At 46.3% G+C, this 23,785-nt stretch overlaps 1 protein-coding gene across 1 annotated transcript; it reads right to left on the bottom strand.

Annotated features, from left to right (window-relative positions):
* Positions 1-6,251: 6,251 nt before the first annotated feature.
* LOC130158438 (RING finger protein 223) lies at positions 6,252-9,583 on the bottom strand. Its single transcript, XM_056359177.1, has one exon. The coding sequence runs from the start codon at positions 9,479-9,481 to the stop codon at positions 8,651-8,653; it is 831 nt and encodes a 276-aa protein (XP_056215152.1). The 5' UTR covers positions 9,482-9,583; the 3' UTR covers positions 6,252-8,650.
* Positions 9,584-23,785: the final 14,202 nt, after the last annotated feature.

Genomic DNA, 23,785 nt, shown 5'->3' with positions numbered 1-23,785 from the left:
TTTTTTTTTTTGTTAATGATTATAAAGATCGCAATCGAATTTCGGATGCACCTCCGAGAGGGCTGGCGATACCCCGCCGTGCTGCCGACGGGGAGGGCAGGGCCGGCTCCCCCGCGCCCACCTGCAAATCTCACCCACGGGAGGGGAAATTCGCATCTCCCTTCGCCACCTCCCCCGTCGTTAACAGCCCCATTTCAAAACGAAGCGTCTAATCCTCGTTAATTACTTGTAAAAACACCAGCGATGATTAATTCCAGCAGCATCCCAATAGATTTCCACCGGGAGTTTTGCTGCAGGAAAGAAACTGTGAGGGCTTCACCGACCCGAGGCTCGTACTGGTGGAGCGCGTTTGCCTTGGGAACAAGCGATTTCCACAGAGGCAAATGCGTGGCCCTGCGTGACCCACTTCGGGTCTGCAACAGGTATCGGGGCACAGGCAGACATCCAGCCCTCCAGCCCCGAGTGACTCCCGGGTCATTCCTCCCTCCCTCCAACATGATGGAGCCAGGAATTACCGATAGGAAGGGGAAAGCAGTCCTACTAGCACAGACATTGAATTCATTAATCGGTATTTCGCCCGCAGCCATATGATTTCACCACTTACTCTTTTTAAAGATGAACTGGATTAAAATCTAGGAAAAGAGAAACCGAAAGGGAGAGAAAGAAAGAAAGGAAGGAAAATAAAAGAGAAAGAAAGAGCGAAATAATAGGAAAAAAGAGAGGAAAAGAGCAAGCGAGAAGGAAAGAAGAAAGAGAAAGAAAGAATGAGCAAGAAGGCAGGAAGGACGGGCGGCAGGAAAGCAAAAGCAACCAGCCAAGCCCACGGAAGAGGGACGAACCGGCGCGACGGCAGAGTCGGGAGGGCCGGCGCCCCGCTCCCTGCCGGCCGGCGGGGCCGCTCCGCCCGCAGCGCTGACCGGGCCCGGCCCGGGGGCTCCTCCGCCGCGGAGCCGCGGGCCCGCGCCCCGCCGGGGTCGCCGTGTGGGGCTGGGGGACCTGCGGGCCGCCCCCCGGGCCGGGCCCCCCGCAGCCGGCCGGTACCGCTGCTCCCGTCCCGTCCCACGCACGCACCGGCGGCGCCGCTCCCGCCAGCGCCGGGCGCTTGTTTCCAGCGTGGTGCCTGGTTGGGCGAAGTAAAACAACGGGAGCAAACAAAGCCATGGTTTGGGGGATTTGGGGCGCTTTCACTGCAGGCCCGCCGGTCGGGGCGAGCCTCCCGGTGCCCCGGGGGGGCCCAGCCCCCCGGTCTGGCCGTGGCTGCCCCCGGCAGCGGGCACCGAGCGCTCCCGATGAGGGAGCGGGGCAGAGCCGGGGGCTACGCAACAACGGCCCCAGAATATACCGCAATGGGGAGCGGGGGGCTTCCTCCTGCTTTTGTGTTTTGCGGGGGGACACGACCCTGTGAATATCTAGAAGAAGACTTTTAGTGGTCGTTGCTGAAGAGTGACTCTTCCCTCTTCTTCAGAAAGCAAGCAGAAGTAACTTCCAGAACAACCAGAACGTCACCTATATTGATACTTAAATAATACAGGGAGATCTACATTTATTTTTGGAAACGTTTGCTACCTGAATAGAAGAAATTGTGGTTTTTATTTTATTTCTAAGGTTTCATTTAATTTACTTCAAAGTTTTCAATAGATACAGCTTTTTTCATAGAAGAGTATTTTCCCATTTCCTAATATTAACCATCTGACTAACAAGTCCTTATTTACAATGTGGAAATCAAGCTGGCGTTATTTCTCGTCACCACATTTTCTAAGTCATAAAAAGTTTCATTCTTCCCGCTTTAAAGGAAAGCAAATTTTGATGTGTATCTCATGCATATTTCTCAAATTTCAGTCATTTAAAAAAAAAAAACAAAAACCAAACCAAACCCCAAATGCTGTTATTGCTACTTGTTATTAATCAAAAGGTCATAAAATAATCACCAAAATGGATTTATTAGATTTTGCTAAATGGTTAAACAATTTAGCGGTAAGATGGGGAAACGTTGCTTACATCTGGGCCTGTACTGAGTTGAAGTCTGAAACTTAGATCCCCTGGCAAATCAGGAGTAGGTCTGGGGGAATAATAATGGTAAAAATAATAATGATGATTATGATAATAATACTATCTTTCAAGCTATCCCTCCCAAATCTCAGAATCCAGTGAGTCAAATCAACCTCACGATATTTGTTTACTGTAAAAATCTCCTTGAAGTAGCTATTTCTCAACTGAAGCTGTTCATAAGACATCACAATCACCTTGATCTGAAACCCTGCAAGCTGCATGGCACGTGAGAAGCAAGCCTGAGAGCAGCTCGGAGCCAGAGCTGTGAGGCCAGTGTCAGTCCTGGATGTTTTTAGTAAGAGGAGATACACGCCAAACAGAGGGCCAGTTACTCTTTCCCCATAACACAAGCAGAATTATTTTATACTGCATTGATGAAAGATAAACGTAGCTGAAAACTTCTAGTATGAATATATGTAATCCCCCATGACACAAATTGCGTTTTGTTAAGGCAGTTGTGGCATTTCTTCCAAGTATCTCCATTTCTACATGCACCCAGATAAAATGCAGAAGCAGGATATGTTGCAGGGTTTTCTAGCTTTAAAAAAAAGTGAGTCACCAAATTTAAATACCCTTTAAAAACATTAGAAGTCATAGTCACAAAAGACCCGGTGCTTCCCTGACCCATTTGCACCAACAGGCAACTGAGAGGGAGCCACCTCTGATGTGGTTTAAATGAGCTGAGGTTAAATACAAACAAAGATTATATTTTTCTTTGGCAATATAATATGCTAACAAAATTCACTAACTTCCAGTGAGATAAAGCATATTCTCTAGGCTGGTAGAACAGACAGGGGCATTATGTCTGCACAACATCTGCAACACAGGGAGAAGGACCATTGAGCTCAGGAGGATTTAAGTGTGCACAAAGATCCCTGACAAAGTTAGGCAAACAGTTCTCCTACACTTTTATCTCCATATGGGACTCGATATCATGGAAACACATATATCCCACACCCTCCTAATGTCAGATGCACTGTTTATGCTTAAGTCTTGTGGGTCAGAGATGATCAATAACCATTGCTCTGAATGATGTACACATTCATATTTAAATAGTGGCTTCTTCAGCACTTGCTAAATTTTCACTGACACACAGAACACAGTGACACAGGAAAGAGGCCGGACTGTGCCAGTCATGAACACGAGCTGCAACAGCACCTTCCCTTGGGATTCACAAAGACTATTCCCCTAAGTAAAGGTTTTCAGCACCAGGTCTGAACACACAGTAGCACGCTTTTTTCCAGAGAAACCTGCAGTTCACACCCCCCTAAAATTCCCATTCGGTGGGATTCTGTCTGCACAACCAGCAGTCTTGGCCAGTTGGAACAGTTCACCCATTCCAGTGAAACTGCAGACTGAAGTAGGATTTGGACTGAAAATCCACATTAACCCTATGACTACACCTGTATTCTTCAGCCTGTGGTAACAGTCTGCGTGCAGGCAACCCACTCTTCCACCATCTGCAAAAGACATTTCATACAAAGTGTTATACACAACAAGCTACTTTGGGATCTAAGCCTTAAAAGCAAACTTGAATCCCTGTGAATGGTAATTTGAGCTACTCAAGAAGAGCATTAAGGTAAGAAGCAACAGCATTTCCATTTGCACCTGTGATCCACCATGTTTTAATAATGTATTTTTACAGTGAAAGGAAAAAATAATACAAGTTCTTGTGTTTCTGTTCTTTAAAGTATAAATGCAGACAGAAACTCACTTTTCAGAGTAAGGTGGTCTTTTGGGGTTCTCAGCCCACAATATACTATTATTGAGACTGATTTTCCAAATGTGTTTCCAAATGCTGCCTCAACCCACATGAAAACAGATTAGAAACAAACTACCTCTCACTTCAGGAAATTCAGGTCAATGCTGTAAGTCACAGGGTCGTACAACTCATGTTAGCTACCTTTTTTTATTATTTGGCTTTGTGGTACGTTTCTAATGATCGTAAATATGAGAGTAACTGCTATGTTGCTTTTTGCATGATAAAAGAACACAAAAAGTACCCCTGTATGCAGGCGTCTTAACCAATCCAACTAGATAATCAAGGTTTTTATTCCTTCCACACACATTTATGAAACACTCAAGTGTTTTTCTGTCAAACTTTCCTTTCAAAAGATTAATACCTGCCATTACATAAATTAACATTGGACGATTATTTACTGCTTGTGGGCTAGTGACGCGGAAAGGAATATAATTTATTCCCTGCAGCCGTAGTATTTACCAGAGACACTTTCAAAGGAGAAATAAATATTTCTACATTGTGGCACTGAACATACATGGCATGTGTTAAAAACATAATGGTGCCTTAAAAAAGTGAATAATTGAGCAAAAGTTATGAAGAAGGGCAACATGAAAGAATTCGTAATGCGGTAGCAATTGTCCTAACGCATCCCCATATACAGTAAATGGCAGAAGCTCCCCACAAAGAGCGTATACCCAGCTTCACCGCGGCTGCAGTTAGCTCCAGCGAGAGCTTTCCTCACGCAGCGATGGTCACCACCTGTCCCAGGTAAGATGGAAGAGACCAGTTTACAGCACATGGCTGCCCACCCGGTTCTGTGCTGCGGAGCTGGGTTCTGCCCTTCCATCTGCTTTTTACTCCCTCTCTCGGACTGGACTAGCACCACTGATGTCTGGCAGCCTATTGCAAAACATGAACTTAACACTTCATCAGATCTCCCGGTCTGGAATCCAGTGTGCTCCACTCAGGTAGAGGAACAGGGGATTGCTGCCACAAAAAATTTAAGACCTTTTGGCACAATTGGAAACTACAGATCTTTCAGAGTTCACGCAGCCTGTGATCTCGCAGAGGTCAAAAAATTCCTGAGAAAGCTTCGGGCCTTTGTTTATCTTCCTGGTACTTTCATTTCTTGGCTGTAGCTGCTAGTGTCCCAGAATGTGTAATGCAGAGAAATGTTGCACAGCAAAAAAACCAACCCCAACCCCACCCCCACCCCCAAACGAGTGCAAGGAATAAAAAAAAAAAATAAGCCTGCAGCTTGTATTTCCCATGATTTTCCCCATGGTGTTGTGGTATAGCCCGCCTTCTTTGCTTTCCCACAGAGTGCCCCAAAGCACCGTTTTTTTCTGCAAGATGTGTGGATAGTGTAACTGATGCATACTCCTCCAGCTGCTTACCTCGGTGCATTTTTAAACAACTAGAAAACACAAGTGTTCTGACTGAAACAGTTACAATAACAAACCACCACCAGCCACAAGGATTTTCTCTTTTTGTATTTTACTTAAGTTTTTTTTTTTACTGAAACTTGAGCAAAGTTCGGCTTTGGACAAGCACTCTGTACACACAAAGGAACCCAAAATACAAATATAATACTGGGATTCTACAGTAGCCAGAGATGTATACAATGCACAATTTTTTCTGACTGGTACTGTGATGTGGATCCAGACTAACACTCCCGAAACCAGCGGAGTTTCCCAAAATTTGCATAAGCAGAGAGAAGGACTGGGCGTACAGTCAGACTGTCCATTTTAATTTGGCTCTGAAATATTTTCAAATATATGGGTAGGAACCTGATATGTAATATGATCGTTTAATTGTGAATAAGCCTGAAAATCCTGTTTAGGCCTGTGATCTTTAACTTTTTGTAATGTGCCAACCTCTAAACCTTTTAAAGTTGACCCTCACGTAACAAATTCAAGCTTCTGACGATCAATTTGCTTTTCTTACTTACCTTTTGCAGATCCTTTAGAAGTAGTCCACGGATCCCAGTTGAAACCATTGGTTTAGTCAAAATGGCAAATACTGTTTACAGAGAAAAGGCAAGAATAAAACTGTGATGTGGAAAGAAAATAAAAAAGATGGAGTGTACATTTCTTACTGTAATCAGTATTTTAGGGCATAGCTATATAGTAGCTTCCGTTGTGACTGCAGCTCCTGTAAACAGACCCAAGCACCGGCACGAGCTTGTTAGCTCGCCCAGACGGTGCTGGCAGCACACCTGCAGGACCCGAGCGGGAAAGCCCGCAGGAGTAAAGCAAAGTATGAACTACGCAGCGAGCTCCAGCCCAGCTTCACGAGCGCTCAGAGCTACTACCTTCGACGTGTCTACGTGAGATGGAGTTATAGCAGGGCTGTTGCTGCACTCATCTGAACTGCCAGGTGCTGGAGCTTACCTGATCGAACAGAAATGCTGATGCGCATGCTGCATTTGCAGTAGAAGCACAAACAGGTAAATCATATATTGGTGCATATGATGTACACACGTACATATTTTATATATTTATTTTCCTTAGAAAACATTGCTGCTGTTTATGTCCATTAATTTACATATATTTATTCTTACTACAGTATCATTTATAACAATACTTTCACCTCTATAGCACCTCCTCTTCAAGGATCTCCAATTGCTTAAAAACTTTAATAAATAAAGCCTCACATCTTGCCTGTGAGGTAGGTCAACGCTATTATCAAACAGAGAGGTTAAGGCCAAAATTTTCAAATGTTTGTACCTGAAGTCAACCATCTAAATTTTCATTTAGATGCTTAAATAAAAGTCTCGTGATTTTCTTTGGTGCAGAACATCCACAACTACTGCTGAAGTCAACAGGGGCTAACGGTCAGGCCTAGTTTTAGGAGGCATACACTTTTACACAGCTGACGAGCAACTCCCAGGTTTGAGAACACTGTTCTAAATACATGAACCACGGTCAGAGCCACAGTTGTTCCCAGTAATTTATCTCCTCAGGGCCTTTACATTATAATATATGACTTTAAAAGGCTGGTGCAGATCTTTTTAAATAGACGTAAAGTTACACACAACTCATAATACTGTTTCCACAAACTGCATCCATCATAAGAGAGTCTTATAAATAGCGCTTGGGTCTGTGGGGTTTTTTGGGGTGTCAGGGGGTTGTTTTTGACACATTTGTGATAATCAGGACAATGCACAGTACACATCACTTGTGCAGTCATAAAACACATCACATCTTCACCTGCTGCCTTTACATTTCTACATAGTAAATTCTTTTGCACTTGTGATAAATAGTAGTGGTCGAGTAAAGGTCTATTAAGAGGATATGTGTCAGAATATCATGCAGACAGCTTGCAAAATACACATACTCAAGGATCACTTAAAAAACTCTTGAACTGTTAAACACGAAAATAATTACCTCATTCCATTACAGTACTGTGTAGAAACACGGAATAAGCAGCATTATCTTATTCCCAATAGAATAGATTATAACAACTAAGTTAAAAAAATTCAGGCACCAAATGAATTATCCTGCAACACAGAACAGTATCTATATAGAATGCTCTCCTTAATATACTACAAAACCAGCTGTATCGCAGTGTTTTTCCATTTCATATTATGAGCATCTCGTCACATGTCAAAGACATCTTTGACGTTCCAGCCTCACAGAACAAAGACATTTTCCACTGGCCTTTGCAGAAACTCATAACACAGAAGAACTTACCAGGAGGGAAAACCACCGCCTTATTACAGCTACCTCGACCAAAGGTAAATGCTCAATATTCAAATTATGCTACTGCATTCCACTTTTACAGTGATGCTGAAAGTCCGTATTTTAATGTGGGCTTCTCTCACTGTGTAACAATTGAAATTAATGGCCAGTGAAATATTACTCCCTACCACAGGAGTCTCTCAGCTCTATTTTAGAGCTCCATTAATTAAATAATCTTCCAGAAATTGTTTTAAGTGTGCAACGTAGCGTTTCAGTCTCCCACATTAAATGAGAATTTCAAATAATTAAATAATAAAGCTTATTTTAAGCAACCAACAGAGGGCCCGATGGCCTTCTAATAAAATTATAACAAAACCGTACCCAATATATCGTAGGGAAACTTTGGCTCAGTCTCTTTAAGATAATACGTTTCTGTTACAGCTTCTTCTATACACACTTGTTCGCTTCATAAAACGGAAAACACAAAACGCGTTTAACATCGTGATCCTGTCCTGCTCCTACCCACAGTGAATCTCTCCGATTATCTTCCAGGCGGGGGCAACAGTAAGCCAGTTTTCTTTCACGGAGACTGTGTCCTTCTGCACCGGGGAGCACGGCAGGCCGAGCACGCTGCCGGCAGCGGCAGGGGGGCGGGCACAGGCACCCCGGGAGCCCCGGCTCCCCTGGGGGCTCCCCGGGACACCCCTGCGCCCTGCCCGGCCCTGCCTCCCTCCCACCCTGCGCAGCGGCCCGGCCCTCCAGGGCCCCTCGCCGGGCCACCCCGCGGGCCCGCCCCGCCACCTCGGGCCGTGCCAGCGCCGCGGGAGGGCTGGGGCCCGGGCCTGCGGCCTCGCACTCACCCAGCGGGCCTGGGGCTTGACACCCGGTCACCCGGCGGGCCTGGGGCTGTCACCTGTCACCCGGCAGGCCTGGGGCCTGACACCCGTCGGGCCTGAGCTCTGCCGCCCCCCGCCGCCACGGCAGGCCGGCTCCGCGCCCGTTACACCCCGGAGAGCTGCAGCTTCGCCCGCGTCCTGCGTCCGCAGCTGCCGTCCCGCCTCTCGGCTGCGCCGGGGCTAACGCCACCGGAGCGGGGGCCGCCTGCGCGCAGGGGTCGCGGCCGCCCGCCGTTGCGGCCGCCGCCCTGCCGAGCCCGGCCCCTCGGCGCCCGCCGGCGCTACGTGTCGCTCCTGCGGGCGGCCGCCGCCCGGCCCCGCGGGGTGCCGTTGGCGGTCGCCGCCGCCGCCTCGGGCCGGTACTTGAGCCAGCAGATGAGCCATGTGACGACGACAGAGAAGAGGGCGAGGATGCTGGCCACCGACAGGCAGATGGGCCCCACCGGCGACGGCGAGGCCGAGGCGCCGGGCCCGGCGTCGCCGCCGTACTGGTTGACGAAGATGAGGCCGGTGAAGAGCAGCACCACCATGGAGAGGAAGGAGACGACGACGCACACGCAGCCGGCGCTCAGCGCCGCCCGCTTGCAGCTCTGGCAGCTCTCGTAGCCGCCGCCCGAGGAGCGCGGCCCGGCGCGGCCGGCGGGGGCGGCGGGCGGCGGGGCGAGGGCGGCCGCCGCCTCCCGGGCGCGGGGCGGGCGGCGGGGCGGCAGCGGCGGCAGGCTGTCCTGGGGTAGCGGGTCGCGGGCCCGCAGCTGCGGCGGGCAGGCGGCGGCCAGCTTGGTGTTGACGGGGAGGCCGTGGACGCGGTGGTCGGGCAGCGCCGTGCGGTGGCGGCAGAGCGGGCAGGCCAGCGAGCCGCCGGGCGGGCGGGCGGGCCCGGGCCCCGGCTCGGCGGCGGGGGGCTGCTGGGCGGCGCGCAGGTGCAGCTGGCTCAGGCACTCCTGGCAGAAGGTGTGCAGGCACTCCAGCAGCTTGGGCGCCCGCCGCTCCAGGTCGAAATAGTTGTAGCAGATCTTGCACTCGTAGTCCTCGTAGCTGGGGGCGGCCGCCGCCGCCTCATCCTCCCGCCGCCCGCCCTGCCCTACGCCGCCCTTCTGCGCCGGCTCGGCCATAACATCTCGCCGGAGGGGGGACGCCGAGCCGCGGAAAGGCGGAGAGTCCCGGGCCGCGCCGCGCCGCGCCGCGCCTGGCAGGCGGGCGGGGAGCCGGGGCAGCAGCGGCCGCGCCCGCGGGCTGCGGCGCGGCCCGGCGGGGAGGGCGGGCGGCAGGCGGGGAGGGAGGGTCGGCGGCCGCCCGCCGCGCTGGCGGCTGCCGCGGGCGGGGGGCGGGATCGGCGCCGCCCGCCCCCGGGAGCGGCCGCCGGGGTTCCTCCTGCCGGCCGGCCCGCCCGGCGTGCGGGGCTCGGGGCGGCCGGCGGTGGCTCCCCGCGCCGGGGGCGGTGGGCGCCGGGCGGGCGGGGCGGGCGTGCCCCCCCGGAACCCAGCGCCGGGCCGAGGGGCCGCGGCGGCCCGCGGGAGCGCTCCCGGGTGGGAGACGCCGGGCGGCCTTTCGGTCTGGAACCGCATGTGTCAGCGGTTCTGCCGGTGCGGGTGGCCGTCCCCAGCGTGCCAGTGCTGCGAGGCGGCGGGGGGCACCCAGAGCCCCAGGGAAGGGTTAAGCGGGGGGGCCGGGCACTGGCGGGTCCCCGGGGCTCGCAGGGTACCGTAGCTTGCTTCCCACATAGCTTGCTTCCTCGGGAAGAGGCTTGTGCACTGGGATGTGCTTTCGTTGTGCACAAGTGAAAATAAAAGGTATTTTATTCTGGAAACTGGAGGTGGAAGGAGCTGCGATGTGGCTACGTCCTGACATTGCTGTAAGAGCTTTGACCGGTTTAAGGAAAAAACAATGCAAACAATAAAGGATTCGGAGTTTCCCAACGTCACGTGTTAAACAATCAGATTTCACTAAATCAAATTCTGCTCTGTTGCATCAGGGAAGTCCAGAGTAACTCCATTATCTTCAGATGTAGCACAGGCCATAAAAGTCATTATTTCTCTTTTTAATTCTGAAAATTTACTTGGGGACAGGGAGACCTCCAGGCAGGCAAGTGCTTCGGGCCCACCGCATTGGCCCGCCGCCTTGCTAACGCTGCGGCTTGGGAGCTGCCTGGCCCGGCTACTGGCAGCGTGGACACCTTCCCCGCATCCCTGCCCTGGGACCTGCTGCATCAGGTGTGCTGCCCTCAAACGCCGGGGCAAGCTCGTCCTCCTCCACAGCCTTGGACCCTTCTCCTGGCCCTCTGTGCTAGCAGTTACTTTGCTCCTGGGCCCTGAGCGTTCTTGAACCAAATGAGGAAACTGTGGTTTAGAAGGGCTGACTTGTTGGAAAGATGAAAAGGCACGTATTGCTAGCTTGTGGTGGCAGATCTGAAGATTGTCCACGAGTCCTTGGACATTAAAAGTAGCAAAAGAGGGAACTCAAAGATTTTCAGCTTGGCATAAACTGAAATAATGCAGAGAAAGGTAGGAACATTCTCTGTACAGGAAGACAGATCCTTTTTGTAATTTATCCTAGGAGAGGATTTAAAGTCTGCTAAAAATGTAGCTTCAGTCTCTGAAAAGAAGAAAGAAAATGACTTCTGCTGCCACTGTCCATAGTGCACAGCTATTTCAGCATGTGGAGTCAAAAAGCACCCCCTTTCCAAAGGCCACACCGATTTGCAGCCTTGGAGCTAATCTGCCCCCATCACTTGGAGGACTTTTCCAGTGTTACTGTTTTCCCAGTGCATATCATCCCTGATGAATTTGGACTGTTTTCATCCAACTGGTATCTTCCATTTTTTGCATTAATTCTTATTTACTCAGGTATTCTTAAATTCTGAAATGTGTGTTGCTGGTGGGTTTGTTCTGTTTTGCCTTCCCCCCCGCCCCCGTTGTTTTGTTGTTTTTTGCTTGTCACTGTTTCCCTGTTACCGTCGTCTTCCTATTTAATTAGTTCATTGTTAAAAGATGTATGTCAAATTATCCCAGGCACCGCCCTTCCACTTAATATTATTGCCACTTTCATAACCCTACAATTTCCAATTAATTTTCAAAACACATGAAAGTCTCCTTAGATCCAAGGAAATCTGAATTAATTTTTTCAAGTAAAATCTTTTGAGGCACTGTATCAAATGCTTTAATAAGGTCCAGATACATCAGCTGCGTTTCTGGTTCAAACTGCTTTGCCCCTGTCTTTTGTGTTCTGAGTTTTCTTATCTGATGTGTATCTGCCTTGAGGTCAACTGAAACTCCACCTAATAATTATATGAAAGTCAGCACTGGGAAAGCTTCTTGTAATTCTGGCATGGAAACTGCACAGAATAGATGGCTAAGTTGAGTATAACTTGAAAAAAAATATAAAGAAAAAGCTGAATGCAAAATTGGGGAAATTCACATTTTTTGATGAAACTAAGAATGAGAAAAAATGGCGTGTAGCCACAGAAACTTTCTTGCTCATAATTACCCCTGTGAACATGATGCTGTAGAGCTAGATCCTGCACCAGCAAGGTTACCTTGCACCGTCCCTAGAGAACGTTACTCAGTGGAACACGTAAGCCACGTGGTCCCCACACCTGGTCACCTGGTCAGGTGCTGCTTTTTTCTATGGACGGATGCACCTCCTATTTACCTCTTTGTGTATCTAGTGGCACTTGGGGGTTCTGTCCTCACCCTTTTGTTAGCACAGCAACTCGTGATGACACAGCAAGTCAGTTCATGGAGGTGAGCCAACTGAACCCTATTTACTTCTTTATTAGTTTTTTCTGCTGCAACAACTCAGCGGAGCAGGTCGCTGCCTGGGTGTGCGAGGTCTGCAGGCAGTGCAGGGAAACATGCCAGTGGCAGCGTGGTCAGGAGAAGAAACAAAGCTGGGACCACAGCGATGGTGATTTATGTACGCTTACCTGACTACGGAACAAAGCCATCAATGATTTCAGCCCTTTTGTCTCAGTCCAGCGTCGTGTCACGGGATGTTACAGCCCAGAGCAAGGCTGGAAAGCCCACTGTGACAACCTGAAGAATAAGCTGTGTTCCTGTACGCCCTGGCAGCCTTATATGTGTCGGGTGGCGATGAGCTGCAGCTCTCTGGGGGTTGCAGGCTCGTGGGCAGGGTGTTTGCAACACACACTCCTACTCCCTGCGCTGTGGTGCTGCCCTGGCTCCTGGGATGCTCGGACCGACAGAGCACCCAGCCTGGAGTTGAAGGTGGCTTCTTGGCTAAATTCTTCTGGCGACTGAATCTGTGATTCTTCACAAGTGGAGGAGTTGGACCATGAGGACTGGAAAACTTCTTCAGGTTGAATTTAAAGGCTTCCTAGGCTGCGATCAAAGAGAAGAGAAATTTCTTCAGGTTTTTGGAAGAGTTACTCTATTTGTGAGGATCCAGACATATTCTCTCATTTAGTCACTTTCATCACAATGAGCATTTGTTAGGGACTGTTCCTTAGTGGGACAAATGCATTAATTATAGTAAAAAAACCCACTGAAATGCAGCTGAGACGATTCTGAGGGCTGACTTTTGGCTGAACCACTATCAGACACTTTGGATGTTACTCAGCAGAAGTTACAAATTCTGAGCAAAAATGACAATCCTTATGAAATACACATTTTTCCACTTAAAATAATCGTCCTACAGCTGGTAAGAATTGATTTTTAGCATTTTAAATATTGGGCCTGATTTACCCCATGCAGTGTGCTTGTTTTATGCTGATGTAAAACTTGTCTAAGAGCTGTGTAACAGTGTAAAATGAACTCAGTGATGAGCCAAGCCCAAAACTTTGCAGAAGAACCCTCCCATTTTTCACAAGAGACATGCTGGCTTACATCCCTGCAGCACTAATGTCTTGTTCAGCTGGTTTAATTCTTCAGAATTTCTCTGTTGCTGTACAATAGGTATGTTTAAGGAAATTTGAGATCTTGCTTTTTGTTTAGAGCTAGGAAAAAATTTCTCTCTGATGGATGCATAGGTCAGGAATGGATCAGATGCCAGCCCATTCATGGTAAAAAAATTATACACACACAAAAGCCCCATTTGCTGCTTATGTTTTCTGTACATTTCAACAGTTAAGTAGCTTATTTAGGGCTGATGCAGTGATCATTGAAATCAGACAGCTTTTTGGATAAGTCCTTGTGGTTTGATATCCTAGTGCAGTTGACATCAGAAGCTTTCTGACAGTATTTTAATGTCAGAAGTTTTTTACTTTTATAAAAGCCTGCTTGTTGTATGACTTTCTGGAGTGCATTAGGTAACTAAGCCTCAAGATCAATTGGTAAATATTTAGAAAAAGATTTCTTCCTCCAGCCCCATTTCCACTCACTTTTGAGGGGTGGAAAAAGCTGGGCGTTATTTTTATGCCCTATCACTGTATTGTAGGATGCTGCAACATCAACTGCTTTCTTCACATTGACATTTTATTTTGTATAATTTTGTATAATTGATTTCTGAATAATTTATAATTAAAGTGCTATTTTACCTTTTCTGTCTTGGAACTACCATAAAAGCTATTGCATGTGCGGTCTATTGCATTCAGTACAGAAGGGAATGTTATTTTTCAGTAATTTGTGAGCTGAAAAAGGAGAGAGAAACGATTACAATTGTGAGCAGTTCCACATCAGTCACAGTCATATACAAAATATGTTGTTCTCTTAATGGTTATAATAGGCAATATGCAGAGGTACAATATTTGACACCCCTCTCCCCCCAATATTTATTGTTGTAGCTGATAAAAATGGTCCTGTTTCAGTTGCCTCAGGCAATGTGGAATGTGTGACAGACAGTGCCTTCACTGATTGCTCACCTCTGCTGGTGAGGTCTCCGTTTTCTCTTTTTTCTAGGTTAAGCTTTAAGTTTCTTTTCCTCACCCAGTGTTGACCTGCAGCTCTGAGCACAGACACACCCTTGTTGGCATCAGTCTGATGCCAAATTGTGCAACAGGTTTATAGGCAATAAAAGGGTGAGGGATGCAGGTGTAAAGCTGGGGATGACTACATCATTTCTGGTGTAATGATCAGGAATTGTTCCCGTCCATTTGTTTTCCATAATCCTGTGTTTTCAGCACATCCCAAACAGACAAGTGCATGGTGAGCTTTGGTTAAGAAAAGATGAGGGACCTTTTAAAATTGTGAGGGTATGTCCATCAGTGCCATGTCCTTCTCAGGCAGCCAAGGTTTAACAGCAACAAGGAGCCTCGCCACAGCCTTGCTACCCAGAGCAAACCCATCTCAGAAGCGTTATGGAAGCTGATGGCAGATGTGGGCTAACTCTGCAGCTCAGGCGGAGGTGTCTCCGGCAGATTTACGTGAACCTAGCTAAGGGGAGTATTGGCACCAAGCGTTCGGCCAGCAGAGCCGTGCACCCCAGGGTCCTGTGGCACAGCCAAGTGCCGCCCGAGGAGCTGCATCTCTCTTGTGTGTGGAGCTTTATTAGCAGCTCCCCGAAGCAAGAACTGTGTTTCTGTGTTAGAGCAGATCTGCTCTGGGTGTTTACCGGGATTTAATTAATCTCATCCAAACAGTTAAATCGGTGTGGTCTTCCAGGTTGTTTGCAGCTTTACAGACAAATGTGTTTTTATAGAACTTACCTTCTACTAAGCAAACTGCACTTCTTTGAGCCCTTTGCTGATGATATAATTGAGAAAGAATCCAGGGACTGCACCGATTTAACTGTTGTTTTTTCAAAAAGGACCATGCTATAAAGAGAAACAGAGAGATGACCTCAGAGAAGCCCTTGGTTTTGGCCAGCCCTGTGTTTTCTGTGTCACAGCAATAGTGAGCATTGCATTTGACACTGGATGCTGCTCTAGGAGGCTGTGTGGGGCTGGCAGAGCCTGTTGGGGCTTGCTTGGTGCAGCATGCTGCCGCAGGAGCCTCGGCAAGGAGGCAGATCTCCGTGGAGCAGGGAATTTCGGGATGCAGGGCTGCCGTGTGTCATGTGGCACCCTGGGGCTTCATATTAGCTAAGTGTAATGCCTATGCTGGCCGCATTAAAGCAGCTCAGCAGGAAAATACGGCCAAAATTAATAATTACTAATAATGGTGATTAGAGTAATTAGTGAATTACCAGCATGGCTGTTTGCTCTTGGGCAGTTACTTTCTGCTACCTAAATTGTCCTTGCTTTGTGCTGAGAGAGAAAAGCTGTTCCTATGCGGAATTGCTTTAAAAGATTATGCAGTGCTTTGGGAGCTCTGTCTCAAAGACTCAGTATGTGTTTCAGTCACTGCTTTTATTACAGCATATCATTGGTAATGCTAAATTAATATAGGGATGGTTATCGCTGAAGTAAAATCCTGATTCAGTGAAGCTGGTAAAAATATTTTCATCAGCTTCAAATGGGACAAGTTTTTATCCTTGATAATGACAGGGACATGTTTTTTTAAGTCAGCTTGGAAACAACTGCTATTGCTCAGACCACAACATTATGTATATGTGCTTAAATCAATTTTATTCAGAATGAGAAACAGATGAAGGGTATGGGGATTTTTGCATTCATACTATTGCATATATTCAGATATTAAAATTGTAAATTTTTGTGAGCTGAAAGTGAACACATGGGAGTTTTTTGGATTTGGTTTAGTTTCTTTTTCCCTCCAGACAAACATTAATGTCTTCTCACAAGAAATAACAGATTTGAAAATCACTTGATGTTAACCTAAAACCTACCTGGATCTCTGCAACTCTGGAGAAGTGCAGCCTCTGCTTTGAAAAGAGGTATCAGAAAAGCAAGCCAAGTGTTAGGGGCAAATTAGGAACAATTATAGGCCAAAAGAGAAAACACCATTTTGCCACTGTATCAGCCACGTACTGACCACTGGGTGCTCTTCTGGTGCCTCTTCTCTAGGAAGGAAAGTGTTCAGGGAAGAGCAAAAAGGACTAAGGATTGGGAAGAGCTTCCTTACAAAGGGAACCCAATGGACCAGGACTCCACAACCTCCAGAAGAGGCAGCTTAGAGGGGATACAACAGCCATCTAATTGACTCTGCCGAACAAGCCAAGCAACTCACAGTGAACGGATCGCCAGCATTACAGGGCGATGGAGATTGCCAAAAGGGATGCAACCAACTTCTAAACCCGCCAAGGGTGACTGTAACTCTAGAAGCAAAGGGATATCTGATTTGTTACTTGGCATACGCCTGCTGTATAGTCTGTTCTGCTGGCCCACTGCTTTTCATAATATTGGAAAGGAAGATGAGAAGCTTGTTTCTAATGGGTTGATTAGATATTAAATATTTTGGAACAAAAACAACTAACAACTGGGATGTCTTTGTGATGGGGGTGAGAACTCAGGATGTTACATTTGGAGAGAAAACTCACCAGTTAGCTAAAATTGTGGTTCTAGCTGAGTCAAGAAAGAGATTCCTTCATCCTAACTTGAAATCTAAATTACTTTAATTGGAGAGTATATGGTTCCTGAGTGTAATGAGTAAGAATACTTGAAAATTGATTAAATTGCCAATTTTTTGTTCACAATTGTTTTCCCCACAAAAATGTGGACTAAATTTGTACTCCCAGTAGCGAATGCCAATTTGGAAGAATTCCACTGGATTCATTGCAGTTGCCCTAGTTGCACCTTCCTTAGTGAGTACAGAATCAGGCCCTGCATGCATCATTTTTCCACTTTTAGACCTGGGGGAACATAATCGGGAGCCTGGCTGAGGTCTAATTCCAGATTAGGTCTTTCATATGTAGATTACAAAGTCAGTGGAAAACAAGCTTGCTTTGGCAGTCACTTTAAAGAAAGACTTTTGGATGATTTTATCAACAGCAGAAGAGGCAATTCATTTTTCATGCTAGAAATCATCATATATCTCATTTTGGGAGATGTGATCTATACTGACTTTTTTTGTGTAGAGAGAAAAATACCCTATTTTCTTAGGGCCACTTCAGGTTTCTGGGACACTTGTCCTCAAAACCTCATCCCGTAATCTCAGAGAAATGCTTGTACCCAATGTATTTGGATCAATATTTTTGTTTTATTTATTTCTATAGTCTTGTCTCTTTGATTCTCTGAGGCTTCAAATAAGATTTCAGAAGCTCATCCACAGTTTCCGTATGAATTCTGCCAGAAGCACGGACATTGACTTATGGTTGTGGCTTGGATTTGTAGATGCTAATGGAAGAAAGCACCCCTGGAATGCAACTTCTCTCAACTCTTGCACTGTTAGAGACCTCATAACTGCTTAGAAAAGGAGTTAAAACATGATTTTCTCTTCAGCTGTTGCCAGGAAATCTGCCAACCAGATGGATGATCTATGGTGGATGGTCAAAAATGATAGTGCTACCACTGTCTTTCAAAGGAATGCATATTCCCCACATGAGCACAAACCAATAGAGAGAACAGGGTGGGCATGGCTATCCTCTCTAAAACAATCAACAGATGTCTCAAGTCTTAGTGTCCATGGGAGAGCCCCAGGCCAGGCTGCAGCGCTGTAACATCCATCCTCCCAGTCAGAGGGTGCAGCAGCTCCTGTCAGGTGTGATCGGTCACCTCTCAGATGATATCTGGTATTCAACAATTTGATGCGGAGAACAGATTTTTACCAAAATAGTTAAATCTGAGGTTTATTAAAATAGCTGTACAGACAGTTGATAGAGTTTGCATTAAAGGGAGATGAACAAGTTGGCCACGTTTCTCTCCTGCAAAAAAATACTGAAAATGCCTGCCATTTGGTGATATTTAAATACATTTCAACAGCAAAATGTGTGCTTTGAGAGTAAGGCATAGTAGAAAATCACTCCTACCGTGAGTTAGTAGGGGTGGAGGATCCATTATAACTCCATTCTTAACAGGGATGAGGGAGCTGCCCAAGCAAGCCATCTCCTCAGTCTGCCTGGGTCAGAATTCAGTGGTGTCTCCACAACGGGGTCTGTAAGTGCAGGGTAGCCCTGTATTTCTGTCTTCCTTATGAATCCCTTTTCCTTCCTTTCTTCTCCTGGTCTGGAAACGGTCACTTTTTAAGGGGTTGCAAACTGTTTCAGAAGGCAAGGGCAGGACCACCTGATGCTCTGGAAATATGCTGGTCATACCTGGAAGAAATAGTAATCTCAACTTTACTTATCCAAATGCAAGAATAGCAGTACCCTTGCCTCATCAGCAGGTGAGTATTAATTGCTAGAAACAGGGCAAATTCCCAGAATATAAAAGGGTTTTTCTTACTGCCCTGTACAGTTAATTTCGTAGCTTCCAGTGTTTGAAGCGGATGACTTGTGTTATTTCTAATGAATCAAGGCAAGTGCTCTCAGACCTCCTAATGATTGTTTCTATCTACTATACCATAAAATGTACATATATATCCTCCTTGGTTTACTGCCAGTCAATCAATGTTAAAGCGTTGACATATGGGTGTGGGATTTTTTGCTGTCTTTAAAATAGGATCAATGACATTAAGGTTTGTCATGTAAATAGTAGAAATAAAGCAAAAACCCCAAGAGCTAATTATGGTTTTAGGCTGGCATCTGTAATGTGGGTGGCAGTAGAATGAAAAGTAGAGAATTTCAAAGTTCTTCACAGTTGAATGAATTGACTGAGTATGTTTTTTAGTGGTTGCAAAAACGTTAGTTACCCAAAGTTCCTGCATACAAACAAAATAAATCTATGAACTGGCTGCACTAGCCTCAGTCCATTTCATTGCTCATTTTCCACTCCCACCCTTCCTTCTCTGGCCTGTTAACTCCGGAACAGACTTTTTGTTGAAACTCATAAACTGCCTGGAAACAAAATAAATTAACAAGTCAACAGCTCCCAGCAAAAGCCACTGTTGCCCTTCTCAGGATACTTTTTGTTGGCTGAGTCTCTGCAGGTGCTGAACAATCCTGATGGCCAGGTTGACTTGCATTGGCAATGCTCAGCTCCATCCCGCAAATAAACAGAGTTTAGAAGAAAGCAAAATAACCTCAGCCTGTTGCATTCCTAACAAGTGTCTGACAGTAGTGACTCATGCTGTCATCAGGCAGTGACAAACATTTAGAAAACAATGCTGTAGCTTAAAAAATGATGGCAGGAGGTTTCATGTGAAGTGTCCCTAAGGAGAAGCTGTCAAGGGGCAGGATGGAGAGGTACCCAGCTTTCAAATCCATCCTCTGCTCTGAACAGGATGGAGAACCATGGAAAAAACATGCAGTGCACAGAGGGCGTTTGGTGTGGTGTCTGCCAGGGTGAGACGAATTGCTGCTCCCCAGCAGTAGTGAGTATCCAGTACTTTTCCTTCAGAAAAGGGATGTGATTACAATCAGCAGCTCCTTTCCAACCGTTTTCGCTTGGTGTTGTACATGCTGGGTGTGAGGTGCCTGTTAGCAGCTGGCTGCTTAAGGACAACGTGCCGTGTTCAGGCTCCCTTCTGCACACATGGGCTCAGAGCAAAACCCGCCTCTCTGGAGTCAGAGCTTGCCTCAAAGACAGGGAACTTGTAAAAAGTAGGGTATTATGCTGTATTCGATAATAATTACTCGGGAACTGTTGTGTTGTCATCATTTTTTTCACAGGCTGAATGAGGATTTGTTCAACAGAGCATGCCAGAAGATGTCTCAGGGTAAAACAAGCACAGAGAAAGGGTGTTTGTTCAGCCGAGCCCTTCCAGCAGGGTCTGCGTCCCTACAGCAAAGGTGTACTGTCAGGCTGCCCCTCTCCAGGGATGCTGCTTATAATGGCCCAGGAGCTGGTCACTGCTAGCAGAGACCCTCCCAGGTCCTTTCACAGGGGTGATTTACAGAGGCTGCCCAATTCCCTTGTCTTTGTGCTGTCCTTTCAGTCCAGGCACTGGCTGCTGTAAGCAGAGATGCACCAGGCAGCGGCAAGGGAGCTGCTGTAAAAAAAAAAACAACTCGAAACCCTTTCCATGGTTTCAAGTACATCAAGACAAAACTCAACCCAGAGATATTTTCACCAATTTAAGCCTAGACTGCTCTTGAGACAATCAGATTTTTTTCCAGAAATAGTATGTGGTATTGCAAATAAAATCAGACAGGTCAACTCTAATGACAGTCAGGCTTTTAAAATTTCTTAGGGGTTAAATTCGGTATTTAAACAGAGCATTATCAATTTCTTGTCTGCTGTTATTTCCCAAAACACTGAAACAGCCAAGGTATGGTATAGCGTACAAATAGCCAGAAATGTTGAGAACACCTCTAGAAATTTCACAGTAGATGTGCGTGCAATTGAAGTGTCCAAGTGATATGGTGCAGAATAATTATTTAAATGACATGCTAATCATCACTGGAAATTAGCAATACCATTTCAAGCAGTGCAAATCATAAGCAATTACATACCATTATCTGGTTACTTACACTGCAAACAGAAAAGTTAATTATTCCTACCCGAGACAGCAGCTGCAGCTTCAGCATATTCTCTTTCTTGCAGTTTTTGGGGATGCTTTCATCTTCCCAAGTTCCCAAATTCACTTTGCTTTTGTACTTACATTCTCTAAAACTGAAAATATGACTATATATAAAATAAGGATTTTGCCATAAAATTATGTGAGAATTATAAAAATGTGGGTCTACAATTCCATTTCTTCCCTTGCCTAAGGTTATGGGAGTTGATGAGCAGCTGGGACCCTAAAGGACCGATATATTTCGCACATACCCTGTGCTGGAGCATTACCTTTTTAAGACCATCTGTGCAAAGACAATCCGCGTGTGCTCAGTGTGTTGAAGGCTGTGGAGGTATTACAGAAGCGCGTTCCAATCTAGCTATACTGCTCAGTTAAAATAAAGATATTTGCATAGCAAACATTTTCTCACAGTCAGAAAAGGCATACAAAGTGTGCAGGCTTAAGACCCATTACAGCTGTGTGGACTCCTGTTGTACCAAATCAAGCAGGTTTTCTGTCGTTACATCTCAAATGGAGATCAAATCTGGGAGAGGTTCAATGAAAATTGCACCTATCCATGGCTTTACGTTGAAGACACAAGACCGTTCCTACTGCTGCAGAGCCAAGCCCGGTGGGATTCTTTCTGTATTGACCTATGTTGCAAAAAATTTTTTTCTAAGGAAATTTCCTCAAAATGTATTGTGTTTGGAAAATTTATTCAAAGTGATTTTTTTTGAGCTTTGATATGCATTAAATCAAAAGCAAAAGATTCCAGTGCTGTGAAAAGCATGGTCTCTCATGCATCAGTTTCCAAGGGTACCTTCTACAGATATTCGCCATCTCTCCACTATACTTCAAAATCTTAAGTTCTTCCAGCTAAGCTGAGAAAGCTCCATTTTGTTCCCTGTGAGGTTAGTGGGTGGTTGGGTCTGACATTCGGTACAAAAGTCTCAGATCCAAAATAATGTCTTCAGTAACTTGTCAACTAAATAAAATGAAAATGCAGGAATCTTATAAAAAGAATAGTCGGAACTTTTCAAACATACAGATTTTAATGGTTTCTTCTGCATCATAAACAGTGAAAAATGCAAATTGCCAAGAAATAGCGAAGGAAGATGGAATTGTTGGGCTCTAAGTACATTGAGAAAATGACTGAGGATAGTGAAAACGTATGGCATAAAGCTGGGAAAGAAAATCTGTTCAAAACCTGTTCAAATACAACGTGCTGTGATACTGATGAGTTGGTGGGACTTCTGTCTTCACTGCCTGGCCAAAGGATTTCTGCGTCTAGCCATAAGTATCTTCAAATGCTGAAGAAGAGGGATTGCAGCAGAACCCTGAGTGCCACCCCTCCCTCTGGCACATCCCACATCCCACCATCAGGCTCTGTGGTCCCCAGTCCCAACGTGCTGGTGTTTGTAGCTCTGCCCTGCCAAACCTCCATCACCCCTTGGTATCAAAGGTACTAGCGAGTCCCTTCCCCTGATACCAGTGACATCTCATAACGCAGTGACTGTGCCTGCTCTACGGCAGTTTCAGCCGAGGCTTCGGTTTGTCCACGTTCACATCATCCCAGTGTTTTTTGGCTTAGAAAACTGCAGCTCTGACATTTGTGTGCATAACTAACAACCTGCCGCCACCTCAAAGGGCTGTCAGCTGAAGTAACTCGAAGTACAATCTTCTGCAGCGAAACGCGGTTGCTGTCTGCAGAGCGATGGTAAAAGTCATGCTCGTATTTGCTCCTCCAGACCCATTCCCTCGGCTTACAAGTCAAAACAAGACTTGTCTGGATGTCAGGATTGCAAACTCACGCTGGCATTCGAAAACTGAGCTGTGTTCTCCTAGCATCATTTTCCACCCCCAGTCGTGGAATTTGTACTTTGCTGTTAGCTTTGTTGATGCTGGAGGCAAAATTATCCACCGTCATGACAGTGACACCCGTTGTTGTTAAGGAAATGCCTTCAGCATAAGGCACTATTTTCAGCTTTCTCAAAAGTTGTCCTTTGTATCCTCATCTTCCATGCTTATCCTCAGCCCAGAGGTGATTTTCTTCCCTTGTGAAAACATAGCTGAATGCTGACCAGCTATTAGTGAGATATTTTGGCCTTAGATGAGGTAGTTTCACCAGCTAAAGCTTTAAAAACGGGTTTTGTAGCTGGACAGTTTATAAATAGCTTCTTTTAAACACTCTCAGAATGCTATTCATCTAGTCCTTTGTAGTGATGTTTTTTCCACTGGTTTTACAGAAAACTGCCTTTCTAAATGTCAGAAAATCTGTATGGGCCGGGACAGCTCTTGAATTTTTCATTTGTTTACTTTTGAGATTTTTTTTCTAAAGCAAATCTTTCAAGGAGCCAAACCTTGAGTATTTTTCTTGGCCATCAGAGGTAGGTCTCAGGAAAATGTGATTAGAGCATTGTTCTGAAAGAGGAATAGAAGAGGAATGATTCATACTCTCGGTTCGAGCAAGAATAAACAAGTTGTTCCCTGAGCAGTGCAAATGATAAAACAAACTTCCTATAGATTTTTGCTCTGTATTACTAGGCAATTCCCACTGCAACAGTCATTCTTCTGCCCTCGGTTCTCTCCTCAAACCCTCCATCCTTTTCGTGGCGCAGACACCTCCTGCTGATATGCTACAGTCCTTCCTACGATCCTCTGGGCCATCCTGGAAGTACCTGTGCTTCCCTCTTCCCAAAGCTGCGCCCCTGCATCCTGCAGCTGTGCCCGTACCTGTTAGGTACCTGACAGGCCAGGGGCGGAATTGCCAGCAGCATGCCTGGAAATGAGCGTGTCTGGGATGGGGCCATCAGGCAGCCCGAATTGTGCCATCATTGGCTTATGTACCACTTATAATTGCTTATATTGATTTAATGAGTGTTAGGCATCTTGCCTCTCCAGGTTTTCCACAAATCCCTTTAGCTGGATATTTGCACCCCTGGGCCCCCAAGCACCTTTGTAAAATGTCCCCACGCCACCAACCTAATTAGGGCCAGCTCATTTCTAAGCTAGGAATGACAGGCAGCATCCCTTATGCATGCAGCCTGATTTTGCAAAGGGTTACTGCAGTCTCGACTTAAGGGGTGCTTAAAG

Source organism: Falco biarmicus, chromosome 13, assembly GCF_023638135.1.
Source record: "Falco biarmicus isolate bFalBia1 chromosome 13, bFalBia1.pri, whole genome shotgun sequence".
NCBI classification, from domain to species: Eukaryota; Metazoa; Chordata; class Aves; order Falconiformes; family Falconidae; genus Falco; species Falco biarmicus.
This window is presented reverse-complemented; position numbering and strand designations above follow the sequence as displayed.

Coding starts and splice junctions, on each gene's coding strand:
- LOC130158438 (XM_056359177.1), bottom strand. CDS start 9,481: ATGGCCGAGCCGGCGCAGAAGGGCGGCGTAGGGCAGGGCGGGCGGCGG.